Source organism: Loxodonta africana, chromosome 16 (genome assembly GCF_030014295.1).
Source record: "Loxodonta africana isolate mLoxAfr1 chromosome 16, mLoxAfr1.hap2, whole genome shotgun sequence".
NCBI lineage: Eukaryota > Metazoa > Chordata > Mammalia > Proboscidea > Elephantidae > Loxodonta > Loxodonta africana.
Genome location: NC_087357.1, coordinates 30,840,968 through 30,861,398, shown reverse-complemented (window position 1 = coordinate 30,861,398; position 20,431 = coordinate 30,840,968). Strand labels below are relative to the sequence as shown.

The window sequence follows — 20,431 nt, the reverse complement described above, 5'->3', positions numbered from 1 at the left end:
ACGGAGTAACGGAAGTAGCTTGTTGAACCCGCCCGCGCTTCCGGAAGAGTGTCTTTGTATCGTGGGTTTGCTAGTCTCCGCGTGTGTGACTGCGGCGGCGCTGGCTCTGAAAGAGAGAGGTACCTGCGTCGTCGGGCTGGTGAGTGAGGGCCGAGGCGGGAGCAAGGGAGAACCAGGTCTGCGCCGGAGCCGGGTCCCCCAATTCCTGCTGTGCACCCACCGTACCTGGTGTGTGGTTCGGCCCCCCGAGCCCCTGTCCCAAAGCCGACTCTACCTGGGAAGCAGCCCAAGTCCCTTCTCTGCCGCTGACTCGCCTTAAATACTCCTTGAAGCCTCAGTTTCCTCTCGTCTGAATCGAGCCTAAGATTCAAATTCCCGGCAAACTGGACCCACCTACGTTTTACTCCAAATCCTGGGCTCCTCGGTCGTCACCTCTGTAGTCTGAAGCTCTATAGATTCTTGTCCGTAAATGTCTCTCAGAACCAACCCCTCCTATTTTCAGTTCTCATTTATACCTAGTTCTGATTCTCATGGCTTCTGTACTTCAATAGAATCCTAACCGGTTTACCTGTCTTCAGTCCTTTCTTCCTGTCCAGTCTATGTCGTTGTTGTTAGGTGCTGTCTGGTCGGTTCCAGCTCATAGCAGGAGTGTACAATCTATAGCCTCCAGTATATTTAATTAGTCTTGATTACTATTCTGTCTGTTCCCCTACTTAAGGCTCTAATTTGTCAAAGCAAATATTTACTACTCATACCTAATTCAAGATCTTCCACAAAACTTGTGTTTTATCCTGTCTGTAGTCTAGTAGAACATTTCTTCGAAGAAAGGAAACAGCATGCTGGTGTTTACTGAATGGAGCGGACTTTTCCTGTTACTCTGCCTTTTCTCACATTCCTCCTGCTTTTCCCTCCCCACCTGGCAAAATTCTGTTCATCTTTTAACATTCAGCTGGAAGCATCTTTAGGAAGCTTCCCTCATTTAATGAAGCCTCAAATTACTTCCTACCTCCTTGTTGATGCTTAGTATTTTAAATTATTTGCATACTTGTTTTATTTTCTTTAAAGTATGCAACTTTGAAGATAAGGAGTTACATATTTGTTTGTGTGTTTCTGACCTAACTGCCTTACACATCATAGCTGCTCAGTAAATATTACATTGAATCTATAACTTCTTTTCCTGGAGGAAGATCTTTGGACTTATAGTTTTGAAGCTGGGACCTTTGAAAGGATGAATTATGGATTATTTGGGACCTGATGTTTAAGTCAGCTATGTCCTATTCCTGAATGCTGTTGAGCACATTGGCTCTAGGAAGCTCTATCTCTTGCCAATGATTATAACCTTTAGAAAACCTGCCAGTAAGGCTGCATCTCACTGTTACTCTTTGTGTTGTTTTTAGGAGACCCAAACATGGCAACCCTGGAAGAAAGTTTCCCCCGAGGGGGTACAAGAAAGGCCCACAAATCAGAGAAAGCTTTCCAGCAGTCAGTTGAACAAGACAACTTATTCGATGTAAGTGGTCTGCTTATTTGGTGAGAATCACTGAAGCTTTCTCTCTAGTGTCCTTATGAAGAATGAGTTTTGCTTGAGAATGTGTTATTTTCCAAGTTTATATTTTTTAAAGTCCACTTTTGCAAGTTAAACTTGTTAGAGAGGCCATACTACCATGAGTATGTTTCCTTTGAAGCACTGCATTTAGTGAAGTTACATTGCTTCTTAGTCTTAGGAACTGCCTACTTTGTTGATTAAAGATGGAGAGAAAGTGGTTTGGTCATTGCATTTTTGAATGTGGTCCTTGCCGTGTATAACAGTGATAGCCATAATTTGCATTAGCATCCATGGTGTTCAGCTAGAATAGCCTACCCTCTAAATGCTAGAGGGAATGAAACTAACATTCGAGTGTGTGGCCTTATGCCTGTGTTGTGTAATCTTTCCAACTATATTGTGAAGTAGAGATTGCCATTCCATGATGAGGAACGGAGGCTCAGAGAGGTTATATAATTTAGCTGAAACCACACAGCTTGTTATGGTGGCATCCAGAGTTTACCTTGGGTCTCTGTGATGCTAAACTTCCATTTCCATGCACTGTTCCACATTACTTCTAATGCTGGGAAACACCAGAGTTCCTCCAGTCAAAGGATGAAATGAAGAATGCTGGAGAAAAGGGGCTTTTGAGAACACAGAGGCTAGACCTTGGGTTAAAGGGAGCATTGTGGGTAGAATGGAAGAGTCTGGATTGAAGCAGGAATTAAGGGGCATGTAGGAGTGGGTTGGGGTGGAGTGGAGGAGTATACAAAGCAAGGTAATAGATGACCTGAAATTGGAGGGAAAGGCCAAGGTTACTACTTTTCCTTCTTTTGGGTCTTTGTGGGGCTCTCCCCTCCCTTTTTTAGATTACTACTGAAGAAGAATCCACCAAACGGAAAAAGAGCCAGAAAGGGCCAGCAAAGACGAAAAAGTTGAAAATCGAAAAGAGAGAAAACATCAAGCTTGTAAAAGAGAAGTTTGAAATCCTTACTGTTGAGGTTTGTTAAAATTTGTTTTTTCTATAAATAGACTACCTCAGTTGCTTAAGTCTGTGTATGTTTTTCCTTCTTTCTCTCCTTTCCTTCCTTTTATTTTTGTCTATGGAGTCTCTTGCAGCTGGTGCATTATTTTCTTCAGTTATTAATCACCACCTGGGGTCATGTTTTTTCTGTTTTTTTTTTTATTGTGCTTTAAGTGCAAGTTTACAAATCAAGGCAGTCTCTCATACAAAAATCATGCTTTTTCTTAGCAATGTAGCTCACAGAATCCCTGATTAGGCTTTGTGTCCTCATGGAACTTGTGGCTTGATAATGTCAATGTCTTAATAGATTCACAGAAGTTAGGACTGGCAATAGGTGTAGCATATAGCGTATATTAGTATATAAAAACATACAAATATATAGTGTATAATAATCGCTAATTCAACCCTTACATTTTATAGATGTGGAAATTATCTCAGGGAAGTAAAGTGGTCTTATTATATTTCTTAATACTTTAGATTATAATCATGATGTATGTTAGTTGTAAAAAAAAAAAAAAAAATCAAATTATTCTGATAGAAAAGAAGCTAGAATTGTGCCAGATTCAGATTTAGCCTGCAGGAATATTCTCTTGGTTCTATATGACGACTGACAAAAAATTGTTTAACTTTATGCCAACATCAGAAAACTAAGAGATTTCACATAAAAGTGTGATTTCTCGTTTCTCATGTCATATGAAAGAGCTGACAACACAAAGCCTGTGTTCCCTCCTATTTATGGTCACGTGGAGCTGAGTAGCGTTGCACTGTTTAGACGCGGTGCACACACTCCAGACTGTATTTTCTCCACTGCTTCCCTGATTGTGTTGCCTGCCAGCTGCCTGCCATTTGAATTTGGGTTGCTTGGAATAAAGCAAAAAGTAAAAGTACCTTCTAGTACCCCCGTTCTGTTATAACATTGTTGTGTAATCTAGACCTTTTACAGTGCTTAATCAGATGTTTCATGTGTGCGTTGACATATATAAAACCCATTCCTGTTGGGTCAATTCCAGCTCACAGTGACCCTATAGGACAAGTGGAACTGCCCCATAGGATTTCCAAGGCTGTAATCTTTAGACTGCCACATCTTTCTCCCATGTATCGAACCACCAGCCTTTCAGTTAGCAGCCAAGCACGTAACTACTGTGCCACCAGAGCTCCCTACTGACATGTATACATGTGTGTGTTTCATCTCTTTTATGAAATTCCTGTAGCCTTTATGTCAGAGTTGGTATTAGAAGTCAGAACCCCTAACCTCCCAATCATTGTTCTCTTCCTTATTGTACACATTTCCCTTTGTCTCCTCTAGACTCTCTGTGAGGGGATGCGGATTTTGGGTTGCGTGAAAGAGGTCAGTGACCTGGAACTGGTGATTAGTCTCCCCAATGGCCTCAAGGGTTTTGTGCAAGTGACTGAGATCTGTGATGCCTACACCAAAAAGCTGAACGAGCAGGTGGCACAAGAAGAACCTCTGAAGGTATGGAAAACCTGGGTGAGATCTGTGACTGGAAGTAAGTGGTACACAAATAGATGTAAAATTACAACTTGGCAAAGTGCTAAAAAGGAAAGGTACGAGGTGCCGTGAGAGTTTATTACAATAAAGAGATATTAAGGAGTCCTAAAGGAGCCCTGATGACACAGTGGCTAAGTACTCGGCTGCTAACCAAAAGGTCGGCATTTTAACCCACCAGCCGCTCCACAGGAAAAAGGTGTAGCAGTCTGCTTTTGTAAAGATTTATGGCTTTAGAAACCCTTCGGGGGCAGTTCTACTCTGTTCTATAGGGTCACTGTGGTCGGAATCTACTTGACGGCAGTGGGTTTGGTTTAAGGATCCCTGGTGACGCAGTGTTTCAGCACTCAACTGCTAACCTAAAGGATAATGGTTTCAACCCACCCAGTTGCTCTGCCGGGAAGGATCTCGTGATCTGCTCCCGTAAAGATTACAGCCTAGAAAACCGTATGGGGCAGTTCTACTCTGTCACATGGGGTTGCTGCAGGTTGAGAATTGACTCAACGGTACCCAACGACTTAGTCCAGGGAGCCAGGAAGACTGCCATGAAGTGATGCTTGAGCTGAGATCTGAAGAATGAACATTTATTAGATAAAGAAGGAAGGGAGTTCAGGCCGATGGAGCTGGGTATGTAGCAGAGAGAAGGCTAGTATGGCTAGAGCGGAGAGAGCAAGGAGGGGTGGTATGAGATGGGGTTGAGAGCTAGGTAGAGTCCAGACCACGCATAATTTTGTAGACAATGTTAAGGATTGATTTTTGATTCTATAGTCAGTAGGAAGCTTTTGGAATGTTCTCACTGGGGTGCGTGGCACATCGACAGCATAGCACATGGATTGGAAAGGCATGACTAGTTGCCTAGAAACTGGTTAGGAGGCTATAGTAGTAGTCCAGGCTCTGAGAACGATGGAGTGTGGATTCAGGAGATAGCAAGGACTGAGGAAGTAAAGTCAGTACTTGGAGTTTGATTGGGTGTAGGCAGTGAAACAGAGGGAATTGTCCAGGATGAGTCCTAGGTTTCTGTTCTGCATGACTTAACAGTACGTAATTCATCCTGAGATCAGGAGAGATGATTATGATTTTTGATTTTTTGATATGTTGGGTTGGAGATAAAGTTATATGATTCTGGAACTCACAGAAATCTGGGCAGAAGACATAAATGCGTGAGACTTCTTTATATAGGTGGTAGTTGAACCTATGAAGGGAGAACAAGTTGATTGAAGGTAATGAATAGAGTGAGAAGAGACTAAAGGGTTGAACCTGTAACAAATATTGAGTTTAATTGCTGATTAAACCAAACCAAACCCATTGCGGTTGAGTTGATTCTGACTCATAGCCACCCTATAGGACAGGATAGAACTGCCCCATAGGGTTTCCAAGGAGTGGCTGGTGGATTCAAACTGCCGACCTTAGGGTTCGCAGCCTGAGCTCTTAACCACTGCACCACCAGGGCTTCTAATTGCTGAGTAGATGGTGTGTGTCTGTCAAAGGAACCAGAAGGAACCAAAAATACAGAGAAAACCAAACCAAACCCCTTGTTGTTGAGTTGATTCCGACTCCTAGCAACCCTATAGAAGAATGCTGTAAATAACGGGCTTTGGAAGCCAGAGGAGGAAATATTTAAAGAAGGAAGAAGTGGTCAACAGTGTCAACAGATGTTTTTTAAAAGTTAAGTGAGAGAAGGACTGTGAAACAGACCGTTGGATTTAGCGACGTGAAGATCGTTGGTGACTTTATTGGGAGATAGTAAGTGAGGAGGGTGAAAACCAGACTGGAGGGAGCCGAAGAGCAAGTAGAAGAAAAAATGGAGACTATAAATATAGACAACTCTTTTGACAAGTCATTTTATGTTTGCCCATTAATACGGGGATATTTGGAGCATTATGCTGAAATTCAAGACTGTGACTTGGCTACAGACCAAACTTTCTCTGTGGGAGAGCAGTGACTGAATTTCTCCTTCTCCATTTACTGTTTGGATCCTGAGGTTGAGAGACCACTGAGGCAACGCAGGGCATTGCATCCTTGGTTCAGGGGAAGGGTACATATCAGGTCTTTCTCATTTGTGTTATGCAGGATCTGGTCCGCTTGCCTGAGCTTTTCTCACCTGGGATGCTGGTGAGATGTGTGGTGAGCAGTGTGGGCATCACGGAGAAGGGCAAAAAGAGTGTCAAGCTGTCTCTGAACCCCAGGAATGTCAATGGAGTGCTGAGTGCTGAGGCCCTGAAGCCTGGCATGGTGAGTATCTGCGGGCAGGGAATAGGAGCAGGCAACATGCCTTCTCCCTGCCCTACCTGCTGGTGAGTGTGATCTTAGTCCACCTTTTATTTTCAGCCTGGGCCTTTTCCTGGAGGGAGGGTCTCCAGGATACTTAGTGGAAGTTGAAGACTTGAACCTAAGCCTAATTATATCTCCTTGGAGGGAAGAAGGGGAAAGTCCAGGATTAACTGGTGGCAAAGAAAAATGCCTGCAGGGAGCCTTAGCAGAGGATTTGGCTAGTGGCAAAAAGGAATTCCTCTTTAGTGCCTTACTTGTCAACACTTCTTCATAGATTAAGTCTTTTTTCAAAGGCTATCTGTTATTTGTATAGAGTGGTCGAAGACTGCTCCCTTGAGAGCAGAAGACAGGGTTGTTGTTGTTGTTAGGTGCCATTGAGTCGATTCTGACTCATAGCAACCCTATGCCCAACAGAACGAAATGCTGCCTGGTCCTGAGCCATCCTTACAATCGTTATGCTTGAGCTCATTGTCACAGCCACTGTTGTCAGTCCACCTTGTTGAGGGTCTTCCTCTTTTTCGCTGACCCTGTACTCTGCCACGCATGATGTCCTTCTCCAGGGACTGATCCCTCCTGACAACATGTCCAAAGTATATGTAAGACACAGTCTCGCCATCCTTGCTTCTAAGGAGCATTCTGGTTGTACTTTTCTAAGACAAATTTATTTGTTCTTTTGGCAGTCCATGGTATATTCAATATTCTTCGCCAGGGTAGAGAGGGCAATTAGTCTATCAGCTGTTTTAATGGATATCCTGCTACTTCATGTGCAGTCCTATGGAGATTCAGAAGTTAGTCCTAGCTTGGAATCATCAAGTCCAGCAGGTACAAAACAGTAAACTATAGTCATGTGAGTACTCTTACAGTTAAGAGGAAGGAGATCAGCATGATCTTGTAATGTTTGGCCAGAAACAGTGGGATTTGGGATGAACCCTAAAAGTTGGGTAGGATTTAGTTGGGCAGAAAAAAAACTATTGTCATCGAGTTGATTCCAACTCACAGCAACCCTATAGGACAGAGTAGAACTGCCCCATAGGGTTTCCACGGAGCGCCTGGTGGATTAGAACTGTGACCTTTTGGTTAGCAGCTGTAGCACTTAACCACTACACCACCAGAGTTTCCTAGCTGGGCAGAGAGAGGAATTTAAGCCAATTTTCTGAAAATAAACAAGTGTTGAGAGCCTGCTGTATGGTGGGTGCTAGTTTAGGCACTTAGTGATTAAATTCTCATAGCAGTCCTGTGACGCTCTTGTTCGTTTGAGAAAAGGGACTCAGTAAGTTTTAAGTGACCTATCAAAGTCCATATAGTTAGTGTCACAGTCAGATTGGAACACCACACTGCTTTCCGTGATGTGTAAGGGAGGTTGGCCAGATTTTTCTGATGTCTTAGAGGTGCTTAGAGAAGACATGATGAGATCTAGAAGCGTAGTTCTGGATTCTGTAGTTAGTGCTGGGTCTGGCAGTGACCTTGCAGGCCACTGGTTCATCTCTTTCTGTATAGCATAAAAGTTTTTTCTATCTTTTGAAAATTCTCCAAGGGAGAGGGCCCTCTCTGTCATTATTCAACTGTGTATAACATTCCCCTAGTCTAGAAACTTTTAAGCCCTGAGAGAATTAAAGTTGATGTGGGTAGGGGGGAGCCCTCGTGGTGCAGTGGTTAAGAGCTCGGCTGCTAACCAAAAGGTCGGCAGTTCGAATCCACCAGCTGCTCACTGGAAACCCTATGGGGTAGCCCTACTCTGTCCTGTAGCGTTGCTAAGAGTTGGAATCAACTTGACAGCCGTGGCTTTGGTTTTACGGATGGGTAAGGGAGAGTGTGTTGAGATTAACAGTGGCAGCATTCACGTTAGGAAGTAAACGTTTGGTTGTGTGTCTTCTTACTTTTGATTTTTGAACTTATGAGAATGCTGTCTCCTCCCGTAGCTGCTCACAGGCACTGTGTCCAGCCTGGAAGACCATGGCTACTTAGTAGACATTGGTGTAAGTGGGAACAGAGCTTTTCTGCCACTGCAGAAAGCCCAGGAGGACACGCGACAGAAGAACAAAGGTAAGGGGGAAAAGAGGGGCCAGTATGTAGTAGTGGGGTAGTTCATGTAGGGATAATATTTAAGTGACACTTTGGTGAGTCAGGTGAGGAATGGTGACCCTGAAGGCTGTTTGGCTTTGGTAAAATCTGCAGTTGATCCTAGCCATTAGGCAAAAGAAGATGTGTGAAGGGCAGAGAGTGGCAGGCTCTCCCTAAGGTCTGATGGACCAGTTTCAGTTTTTCTCACCCAGAAGATTCCACTGAAATTTGGGCCCCCAGGACATCAGAGCCAGCACTCTTCTGGCTTGTTGGGATTTTCATAACTTTGTGGGGTACTTGACTCCAGATCATTTAGGGCAACTTCACTCCTTTCTTGTAATTGGCCCCTTAGAGATTGAAAATATGAGGAGTATTAGATGACAACAAGGTAACTAAGCCATGAATCTCTTCAGTTATTGATTGGGCCCAGGTTAACGGTCCTTCTCATAGAGGTATTTTTCCTTTTGGGGGCCGGGTTCGGGCTTCCAGGTGCTAAACTGAAGGTGGGTCAGTACCTGAACTGTGTCATTGAAGAGGTGAAAAGCAGTGGAGGAGTTGTTAGTCTGTCTGTTGGTCATTCAGAAGTTTCTACCGCCATTGCTACTGAGGAGCAAAACTGGACCCTTAATAACTTGCTACCAGGGCTGGTGGTCAAAGGCCAAGTGCAGAAGGTAAGCTGTTCATTGCTACTACTGTTTTCTAAAATACAAGTAACCTTCACTGAGGTAGGATGTATGCATGCTCTGTAACTGCACTGTCCGGTGCGTTAGCCACTAGTCACCTGTGGCTCTTGAGTGCCTGAAATATAGCTGTGCTGCATGTTGTAATAATATTTTAAATATATTGGTGTCTTAGTCGTCTAATACTGCTGTAACAGAAATACCACAAGTGAATGGCTTCAACAAAGAGAAAGTTATTCTCTCTACAGTTTAGGAGGCTGGAAGTCCAAATTCAGGGCACCAGCTCCTGTAGAAGGTTTTCTCTCTGTCAGTTCTGGGGGAAGGTCATTGTCATTAATCTTCCACTGGTCTAGGAGTTTCTCATCACAGGGGCTCTGGGCCCAAAGGACGTGCTCACTTCCGGGTTCTTTATTCTTGGTGGTAGGAGGTCTCTCTCCCCTCTGCTCAGCTCTCTCTTTTATATCTCAGAAGAGATTGACACCTAATTCTGTAGATTGTGTCCTGCCTCATTAAAATAACTGCCTCTGATCCTGCTTCGTTAACTTTATTCTGCTGCCGTCAAGTGGATTGCTACTCCATAGTAGAGGGTAGGATTTATAACACAGAGGACAATTACATCACACCACAAAGTAGAGGACTACCACACAATACTGGAAATCATGGCCTAACAAATTTGGCACACACTTGGGGAACACAGTTCAATCCATAACAACTGGGTTAAGTGAAGTACATTATTAAAATAAATTTCATCACTTTCCGTGTAGTTTTAAAAAATGTGGCTGCTAGAAAACCTAAACTTACACATGTAGCTTGTGTTATATTTCTTTTGCACAGTGGGGATCTAAAAGGTCAAATGGCATTAAAAGCCCTATAATGAGGAGCTGTCTCACCTCTCCTAACCCTTATCTTTTAACTATTTTAGCTGACCTTTTAAATTTGACCTTTATATTGCTAAGTAGTGTGGTACTGCTGGTATCTCTTGATTTATCAATTTTAGGCATTGAGTTTTAACTTTTTGTCAAAGTAGATGAGGATTTGATTCTTTCAATCGTCCCTTCCCATCCCCCCTCCTTGACTCTATCCATGTCATTAAAGTCAACTCTACTTTGAGGAGGCAGCTCTTCCCCAGTTGTATATTGAGTGCCTTCCATCTTGAGGGGCTCATCTTCCGGCACTATATCAGACAGTGTTCTGCTGCTATTCATAAGGTTTTCTCTGGCTAATTCTTTTCAAAAGTAGACTGCCGGGTCCTTTATTCCTAGTCTGTCTTAGTTTGGAAGCTCAGCTGAAACCTGTCCGCCATGGGTGATCCTGCTGATATTTGAATACTGGTGGCCTAGCTTCCAGCATCACAGCAACACACAAGCCCCCGCAGTACGACAAACTGACAGATGTGTGGGGGTTCAACATAAGTATTTTATAAAAAAAAAAAATTTTTTTTTATAATATACTTATGTTGAACCCCCACACATCTGTCAGTATATTATAATTTTGCTTAAATTAATAAGCAGAGTTTAAATTATTATGACTGAATACTGCTAAGCTAGGTAATAGAACTTTTTACTGTGGCAAAATACACATAACATAAAATTTACCATCTTAAATGTTTTTATGTGTACAATTCAGTAGCATTAAGTACATTCGCAATACTGTGCAACCATCCCATTGTCTGTTTCTAGAATTTTTTCATCAGCCCAAATAGAAACTCTGTTATAACTGTTTCTTGAGCAACTTCTTTTTTTCTTTTGGAGTTGATAATCAGCTTTGTTTTTGTCGTTTGTTAAATTCTTTACCTATCTGTCACAAACAGTTTAGGTTTAGTGAGCCACTCTTTATCAGTACTGGAAATGGTGGGAACCCTCTTGAAATCTAAGTTCCCGGGCACCAGCCAAAGGCCAACCTTGTAAGCAGACCCTTCTGAGGATCATAGTCTCAGGCCTGCTGTATTAACTCTTCTCTGCATACCTAGCAGACCTGAAAATATCTTTATTCTTTTCTCACGTGTAATTGGTAGTTAAGTGGGTATAGAATTCTAGGTCAAAATAACTCATTCAGAATTTTGAAACCATTGCTTCATTATCTTATGACCTCTGTTGCTACTGAAAAATCTGATGTTATTTTGATTTCTTTTCCTTTGCATATGTTTTTTTCATTAGAGTTTAAGGATTTTGTTTACTTCTTCTGTTTTGAAATTTTATGATATACCTAGGAGTGGAATTGCTGGGTCATATGGTAACTCTGTGTTTAACTTTTGGAGGAACTGCCAAACTGTTTTCCAAAGTGGCTCTACTGCTTTACCTTCCCACGAGCAATGCATGAGGGTACCAGTTTCTCCACATTCTCACCAGCACTTGTTATTATCCACCCTTATTATAGCCATCCTAGTGGGTATGATTATGAATTCTCATTTTGAGTTGTGCCACCTCAGCAAATGAAGGTTCGAAAAGTTTAACTGCATCTATATCGTTAAGGTCTGCTCTACTTTGAGGAGACAGCTCTTCCCCTGTCATATTTTGAATGCCTTTTAACTTGAGGGGTTCATCTTCCAGTGCTATACAAGACAGTGTTCTGCTACTATTCATAAGGTTTTCACTGGCCAATTTTTTCAAAAGTAGACCACCAGGCCCTTCTTTCTAGTCTATCTTAGTCTGGAAGCTCTGTCGAAACCTGCCCACCATGAGTGACACTGCTGGTATTTGAAATACAGGTGTCATAGCTTCCAGCATCACAGCACGATGGAAGCCACCACAATACAACAAACTGGCAGACTCATGGGGAAAAAATAAAACTGTGTCATGAAGAAAGCAAAAGGTTATTAAAAAGGCAGGAAAGAGAGAAAAGACCAAATGGATGTCAGAAGATGCTCTGAAACTTAACTCTTGAACATCAGATAGCTAAAGTGAATGGAAGAAATGATGACGTAAAAGAGCTGAACAGGAGATTTCAAAGGGTGGCTCGAGAAGACAAAGTATTATAATGAAATGTGCAAAGACTTGGAGTTAGAAAACCAAAAGGTAAGAATATGCTCAGCATTTCTCAAGCTGAAAGAACTGAAGAAAAAAATTCAAGCCTCGAGTTGCAGTATTTGAAGGAGTCTATGGGAAAAATAGTGAATGACCCAGGAAGCATCAAAAGAAGATGGAAGGAATGTGTAGAGTCACTATACCAAAAAGAATTGGTTGACGTTCAGCCATTTGAGGAGGTAGCATATGATGAAGAACAGATGGTACTGAAGGAAGAAGTCCAAGCTGCGCCGAAGGGAATGGTGAAAAACAAGGCTCCAGGAATTGACGGAGTACCAGTTGAGATGTTTCAACAAATCGATACAGTGCTGGAGGTGCTTACTCACCTATGTCAAATTTGGAAGACAGCTTCCTGGCCAACTGAGTGGACGAGATCCATATTTGTGCCCATTCCGAAGAAAGATGATCCAACAAAATATGTAAATTATCAGACAGTATCATTAATATCACACACAAGTAAATTTTTTTCTCAAGAAATTTTATTGTGCTTTAAGTGAAAGTTTACAAATGAAGTTGGACTCTCATACAAAAGTTTACAAACACCTTGCTATATATTCCTAATTGCTTTCCCCCTAATGAGACAGCACACTCCTTCACTCTACTCTCTTTTCGTGTCCATTCAGCCAGCTTCTGACCCCCTCTACCCTCTCATCTCCCCTTCAGACAGGAGATGTCAGCATAGTCTCATGTGTCTACTTGATCCAGGAAGCTCATTCTTCCCCAGTATCATTTTCTATCCCATAGTCCAGTCCAATCCCTGTCTGAAGAGTGGACTTTGGGAATGGTTCCTGTCTTGGGCTAACAAAGTCTGGGGACCATGACCTCCGGGGTCCTTCTAGTCTCAGTCAGACCATTAAGCCTGCTCTTTGTGCAAGAATTTGGGGTCTGCCTCCCACTGCTCTCCTGCTCCCTTTAGGGGTTCTCTGTTGTGTTCCCTGTCAGGGCAGTCATCGGTTGTAGCTGGGCACCATGTAGTTTTTCCGGTCTCAGGCTAATGTAGTCTCTGCTTTATGTAGCCCTTTCTGCCTCTTGGGCTCATGATTACCTTGTGTCTTTGGTGTTCTTCATTCTCCTTTGATCCAGGTGGGTTGAGACCAATTGATACATCTTAGATGGCTGCTTGCTAGTGTTTAAGATGCCAGACGCCACTCTCCAAAGTGGGATGCAGAAGGTTTTCTTAATAGATTTTATTATGCCAACTGACTTAGATATCCCCTGAAACCATGATCTCCAAACCCCTGTCCCTGCTACTCTGGCCTTTGAAGCATTCAGTTTATTCAGGAAACTTCTTTGCTTTTGGTTTAATCCAGTTGTGCTGACTTCTCCTGTGTTGTCCGTTGTCTTTCCTTTCACCTGAAATAGTTCTTATCCACTATCTAAGTAGTGAAAACCCTCTCCCTCGCTCCCTCTCTAACCCCTCTCATAACCGTCACAGAATATCCTCTTCTCTGTTTAAACTATTTCTCGAGTTCTTGTAATAGTGGCCTTTTAACGATATTTGTCCTTTTGCAAGTGACTAATTTCACTCAGCATAAGGCCTTCCAGATTCCCCCATGTTATGAAATGTTTCACGGATTCATCATTGTTCTTTATCAATGCATGATATTCCATTGTGTGAATATACCGTAATTTATTTATCTATTCATCTGTTGATGGGCACCTTGGTTGCTTCCATCTTTTTGCTATTGTAAACAGTGCTGCAGTGAACATGGGTGTGCATATATCTGTTTGACACACAAGTAAAATTTTGATGAAGGTTATTCAAAAGCAGTTACAGCATTACATTGTCAGGGAATTGTCAGAAGTTCAAGCCGGATTCAGAAGAGGAAGTGGGATGAGGGATATCATTGCTGATTTCAGGTGGATCTTGGCTAAAAGCAGAGAATAACAGAAAGATGTTTACCTGTATTTTATTGACTATGAAAAGGCATTCGACTCTTTGGATCGTAACAAATCACGGATAACATTGTGAAGAATGAAAATTCCAGAACACTTAATTGTGGTAATGATGAACCTGTACATAGATCAAGAGGCAGTCGTTTGAACAGAATAAGGGAATACTATATGGTTTAAAATCAAGAAAGGTGTGTGTTAGGTGTATCCTTTCACCGTATTCATTCAATCCGTATGCTGAACAAATATTCCGAAAAGCTTGAACCTAGGAGAAGAACGCAGCATCAGGATTGGAGGAAGACTCATTATCAACCTGTGATATGAAGATGACACAGCCTTGCTTGCTGAAAGTGGAGAGGACTTGAAGCACTTACTGATTAAGATCAAAGACTGCAGCCTTCAGTATGGATTACACCTCTAAAGAAAACAAAAATCCTGACAACTGGACCAATATGCAACATCATGATAAATGAAGAAAATATTGAAATTGTCAAGGATTTCATTTTACTTCCATCCACAGTCAACACCCATGGAAGCAGCAGTCAAGAAATCAAAAGATGCGTTGCATTAGTCAAATCGGCTGCAAAAGACCTCTTTATACTGTTAAAAAGCAAAGCTGTTACTTCGAGGACTAAGGTGCGCCTGACCTAAGCCATGGTATTTTCAGTTGCCTCTGAGCATGCGAAATCTGGACAATGAATAAGGAAGACCAAAGAAGGGTTGACACCTTTGAATATGGTGTTGGTGAAGAATATACACCATGGACTGCCAGAAGGACAAACAAATCTGTCTTGGAAGAAGTACAGCCAGAATGCTCCTCAGAAGCAAGAGACTTCGTCTCACGTACTTCGGATGTGTTATCAGGAGGGACCAGTCCCTGAAGAAGGATATCATGCTTGGTAAAGCAGAGGGTCGGTGAAAAAGAGGAAGACTCTCAAAGAGGTAGATTAACGCAGTGGCTGCAACCATGGGCTCAAGCATAATGATTGTGAGGATGGCTCAGGCCGGGCAGTGTTTTGTTCTTTTGTATATAGGGTCACTATGAGTTTGAATTGACTCATGATGGTACCTAACAACAGTAACAGTGAGTGTGAAATGGTATCTCATTGTGGTTGTGATTTGCATTTCCTTGATGAATAATGATGTTGAGTATTTTTTCATGTGTTTAATGGCCATATGTATCTCTTCTTTAGAGAAATGTCTGTTTGAATCATTTGCCCATTTTTTAATTGGTTCATTTGTCTTTAATGTTCAGTTTTAAGGGTTCTTTGTATATTCTGGGTGCTAGTCTCGTCAGATTTTTTTGGGGGGGGAGGGGTAATTTCCTTGTTCTTTTCTTTTTCTGGAACTCCTTGTTTGTAGGATGTTGGACTTCATAGACTGATTCTCTAATTTTCTTTTCCTCTTTTCTTTGTCTTGGTTGATGTGTATGTTTCTAGGTTTTACTTTCTGGAAGAGTTTATCATCTTTAATTCCAATTCTCTATTGAGTCTTTGTGTTGACTGTCCTGTTAAGTGGGAGGTACTGAAAAGCTGATGTCTATGGCTGGGCAAGGCTAGTTGACTTCACTGTAAGGTGATCAGGAGCTAGTAAAGTTTTTCTCTGAGCAACCTCTAGGTCGATGTGTCTTCCTTGGCACTGTTAGATTTCTCCAGAAAAGCTCTACTGATCTCCTTCCAGGAGGCTGTAAGTCTGACTGCCTGAATTCTGGGGGCTAAATGGGAGAAAGAGGCTGGATGTTTTCCTTCTACAGTATTTATAATTTTGCCTAATTCTGATTTTTAGACCAGTATTGCATTCTTAGTATGCTTTGAGTCTGGCACAGTTTTCCCAAGAATAAATCTCTCATTTTTTTGTGGAGGTGGAAGAGGTGGTAGGTGAGGGAGAGGAGCTGCAATCTGACTACTTCGTGATCAGACTTTGATTTTCTCTGATTTCAGTCACCTACCTCACCACCCTTTTGAGGTCCTTGTCACTTCCAATTCCTCAGCCATTTGGGGCTTTGTAGGGTGAATCAGCTTGCTCATGGCCATTATCTCCTTTTTGCAAGCATTTGGGTTTTACCTTCTCAGCCTGGGCAGGTAACCAAGTTAGCAGCAATTTATACAAGTTAGCATCAGACTGGCAGTTCCCCAAGGATACTTGTATAAAATACCACCCCCCCCCCGCATTGAGAATCCCAGACAGTAGCAGGATTGATGACCCCTCTTACACTGGAAGGGAGGTAAACTTATTGAACCAGAGAGCCAGTCAGTGTAATGGTGACATTATCCTGCCCCTTAATTTTGCCGAAAGAAAGATTGATAAGGTTAGCTGAAAGAGAAGAGACACAGTTATCAGGATAACGTGGCATTGAGTGTTTGGCCTTGGCAAGTGTGGTGTGAACAGTGTCTCTCACATTTCCTGGTTCCTTCAGGGAGATGTTTTTCATAACCTCCTGTTTATTTCTAGGTGACTCCATTTGGCCTTACAGTAAACTTCCTCTCATACTTCACGGGCCTGGTTGACTTTATGCATCTGGAGCCCAAGAAAACTGGAACGTATTTCTCAAACCAAGCAGTAAGAAGCGTTGTGCCTATCTTGTCTTGATTCCAACTGGGTTTCAATCAGCTGCCCGGTATCATAGCTAGCTACAGGGCACGTCCTAGGACTGAATGTGTGTGGGCGGGCAGAGAGGAGGTGGGGGAATGAAAAATGTCTCGGAAGGAGCCCAAGAAACTACCAGTAGTTACCTTTGGGGACTGAGATTAAAGAAGAAGCAGGTGAAAAAGAAGGTAATTTCTAGTTTTTACTTCATATTCATTATAGTTTGAGGTTTTTTTTTTTGGGTGGTGAATCTTTTATAATTTAAAATATTTTGAAAGAGTATTTAACATAGAATAGGGTGTATATTTAAATAGACAAATGGCTTTAAAAAGCACTGTGGACCCAATTTTGAAAAAAAAAAAAGGTGAAGAGTATACATGGTTAAAATACTGGAAAATTATGCAACCAACTATTAATAGTGATTAACTGTACGTGATTTCCTAGTTTTACCTACGTATTTAAATTTTCTACAGTGAACATGGGTATTTCGGAAGAAAATGCCAACATATGTCATTCAGAAAAAACATTTTAACCCTAAAATGCTTTCTGTTTTCCTACCACCTAGTGATAGCACTGTTAACATTTTGGTGAACCTCTTGCTAGCCATGTTTTTTCCTCCCAGTAGTCACATTTGTGTACATAGTTGAGACGTTTTGATGCTTTAACCTTGTGATCAGACCAGGCTTTCTTAGAGTGTTTCAGATGACCTCTGATGAGCACTGTGCTCATTATTAAAGTGTTGACACAGTGAGACATGGTCCCTCTGGGACATTTTGTTTTGATTACACAAGCTGATTTTATGCATATGTATATAACCTTTTTTTTTTTTTTGTATAACCTGGTCAGCATATGGAGCATCAGCTCCAGGGTGTCTTATCTCCTGTGTGTTTCCTTTTGCTCGTTATGTCCTTTCCCTTGTCTAGGTAAGGGCTTGCATCCTCTTCATCCATCCTCGGACCAGAGCTGTGCGGTTGAGCCTGCGCCCTGTCTTCCTACAGCCTGGGCGCCCACTCACCCGGCTCTCCTGCCAGCACCTTGGAGCTGTGCTGGATGACCTTCCCGTCCATGGCTTTTTTAACAAGGCTGGGGCCACCTTCAAGCTGAAGGATGGGGCTCTGGCTTATGCTCGGGTGAGGAAGCTACTTTGTTTGATCAGGATCTTCTTACTAGAAGGATTTTTGGGGCACCTGGGTCCTTATCTGCTTCCTTTGATATTTGATAATTAGTTTCCCACTTTTGGATGTCCCCAATTGTGACAGACTGTTCATAGGGATTAGAACACTTTTTATTTGTTGTATTAGAATGCCTTTGAATCAACTTGCATGTTTGGTACCTGGTCGATGGTAGGTACAGGAGTGAGTTAGGGTCTAGATCAGGGCTTCGGAAAGCTTTTTTTGAAGGACCAGATAGTATATGTTTTAAGCTTGTGGGCCATACGGCCTTGTAACTTACTCAGCTCTTTTGTTGTAGCATGAAGCCAGTCATAGACAATGCATAAATTAATAGGCTTGCCTGTGGTCCATTAAAACTTTATTTACAAAAATAGGTGCCAGACCACGGGCTGCAGTTTACTGACCCCTGGTCTAGACTATTCTCTAACCTTACAGAGATTTGGTGATGGTAAAGAGTGATGTATATATATATATACACATATATTTAAACAAGAGTTATTCTAGCAGGCATTTTTATGGTAGGTGATAAACACTGAGTCACCTCAGTGTGCTTTATTATAACTTGGATCTGTTGTCTTTGGCTTGCCCTTAATCACTTGGTCCTTTGTAGTTTAGCCATCTCTCCAATTCTAAGAACGTCTTCAAACCTGAGATCTTTAAGCCTGGGAACACTCACAAGTGTAGAATCATTGACTACAGCCCAATGGATGAACTGGCCTTGCTTTCTCTGCGGACGTAAGCCTGTCGGTAACGTGCTGGGGGAGGGGGTGGTGTGGTGTGTTCCTACATGTAGACACATTCACTGTCCCTCCTGATCTTGCTCCGTAAGGGTCTCTTTTCTTGGTAGCCTGGTTTTGGTAGCCCTGAATTTTAGGCAGCCTCTGCCATAATTTATTTAATCTTGTATTTTCATTTTGGTCTAGATCCATCATTGAAGCTCAGTACCTTAGCTATCATGACACCAAACCAGGAGCAGTGGTAAAGGTAAGACTGCACACATATATTGAGGTTCTTCACACCTTCAGACATTCCTCAGTTCATGGGCTGTCAGTTCATCAGCCCTCATGGTAACACATTTTAAAGTCATATTCCTTGCCTTTTTGCGTGATAACTGGAATTCCTTTCTTTTCCACTGACTAACTTAAAATTAATTTTAAGGTTTTATTAGCACTGCCCAACTACACAGGGACAGTAGGTCATAAATCCTGGGATTTGATGGGGGTCATTAGACTGGGCTAAAAGTCAGTTCTGTGTTAATTAAATTATGTGAAGCATAAGTAAGAAACTAATTTCAGTTGCCTCCCCTGTCCAACTGTGTAGCCCTAACTGAGCATATCTCCTAGGTCTATAGCGTTCCTTCCTTAGGAGACATAGTCCCTTCCTTCAGGGAGTGTTCTTGTAAGGCAGACAGAAAATACGTGCTCACACAAAAAGATGGGAAGGTTCCCATAAAACCTCACTACATCCAGATCAGTGTGGGGTGTGTGCTTCGCCCATATGAGACCTGGAATAACAGGCACAGTTAACCCAGGAGGGTGGGTTTTGAAAGAGGGGTAACATGCAATGGTGTAAGAGATGGAGGAAAGACCATTCTTGGGGCATCGTGGCATCTTTTCTTTGGACTCCCTAGGGCACAGTGCTGACCATAAAGCCTTATGGGATGCTGGTGAAGGTGGGCGAGCAAATCAGGGGCCTGGTACCTCCCATGCATCTGGCCGACATCCTGATGAAGAATCCAGAAAAGAAGTACAGCGTTGGGGATGAGGTCAAGTGCCGGGTGAGCCTCCTATCAGTCAAGGTCTGGTCTTGGGGTTTTAGCCAGATGGGAAGAGAGCAATGATTCTCACCTGGGTTTTTTGCCTTTTGCTTCAAAATGAGCGCTTAATGTCTGCAGTGTGTCCAGTACTGTGCCTGGCATTGGGAAGAGAAAGTTACGTCCCTGCTTTTGAGAATTATGTAATATAGTTGGGAGTCAAAATACCCATACTTGAAGGGAGAGGAAGCCAGTATGTGACTTTGCCACATGGTTTGATGCAGGCTATATACGCTGTGGTCATACCTCAGAAAGGGGAGGTGAGGGTGAGCTTGGTGGCAAGAATCATGAATGATGATATCACTAGCAGGTGCCACGTGACATACATTCTGTGCCATTTGCTCTCACATGACATGCATCATCTCATTTAATCTTTTAAACAACCCCCTAAAGTGGGTACTGTTAGCCTCATTTTGCAGCTAATAAATGGCAGAGCCAATTTCAATTCAACTCTGTGTGACAAGAATGCCTTCTAGATTGCTGGCAGAGGTGGGGCCTCAACTACAAAGGTTGGGCAGGATTTGGAAGTTTGGGGAGGAGCAGGGGGTGTGTTCCAGACCCAGAGATAGCCCAAATAAAGCCACTGAAGTAGGGGTGATTTATAACGAAGTATTGGGCCCAAGAGAAGCTTCACAGGGTTGTGAAGATTCAGTGTGGTAAATAGAGGAGATGACCTTCTGAGGGATAGTTGGATGTCTTAGTTTACAGCTAACAAATAACAATATTGAGGTGGTCAGTTGCTTCAGTCATTCGTTCGTTTAGACTTGGTGGAAGGTCATCTAGGAGGAAGCTGAGGCTGTGTAGAAGAAACTGCCAACATAAGACTCTGAAGGTACATAGATAAGTGTTGCTGCAGGGATAAGAGGGGGACTTCCCAGT

General features: G+C 42.5%; 1 protein-coding gene across 2 annotated transcripts in view; it reads left to right on the top strand.

Moving 5' to 3' along the window:
* Nucleotides 1-7: 7 nt before the first annotated feature.
* Nucleotides 8-20,431, top strand: part of PDCD11 (programmed cell death 11) — a 42,296-nt gene continuing 21,872 nt past the window's right edge. For both annotated transcript variants that reach the window (XM_064269357.1, XM_003409138.4), the window contains exons 1-12: nucleotides 8-139; nucleotides 1,398-1,510; nucleotides 2,392-2,523; nucleotides 3,853-4,020; nucleotides 6,124-6,285; nucleotides 8,244-8,367; nucleotides 8,875-9,056; nucleotides 16,433-16,540; nucleotides 17,491-17,697; nucleotides 18,350-18,474; nucleotides 18,663-18,723; nucleotides 19,370-19,516. In XM_064269357.1, coding sequence (XP_064125427.1) covers nucleotides 1,409-1,510; nucleotides 2,392-2,523; nucleotides 3,853-4,020; nucleotides 6,124-6,285; nucleotides 8,244-8,367; nucleotides 8,875-9,056; nucleotides 16,433-16,540; nucleotides 17,491-17,697; nucleotides 18,350-18,474; nucleotides 18,663-18,723; nucleotides 19,370-19,516 — 1,518 coding nt within the window. In that variant the 5' untranslated portion in view covers nucleotides 8-139; nucleotides 1,398-1,408. The remainder of the gene's footprint in view (nucleotides 140-1,397; nucleotides 1,511-2,391; nucleotides 2,524-3,852; nucleotides 4,021-6,123; nucleotides 6,286-8,243; nucleotides 8,368-8,874; nucleotides 9,057-16,432; nucleotides 16,541-17,490; nucleotides 17,698-18,349; nucleotides 18,475-18,662; nucleotides 18,724-19,369; nucleotides 19,517-20,431) is intronic.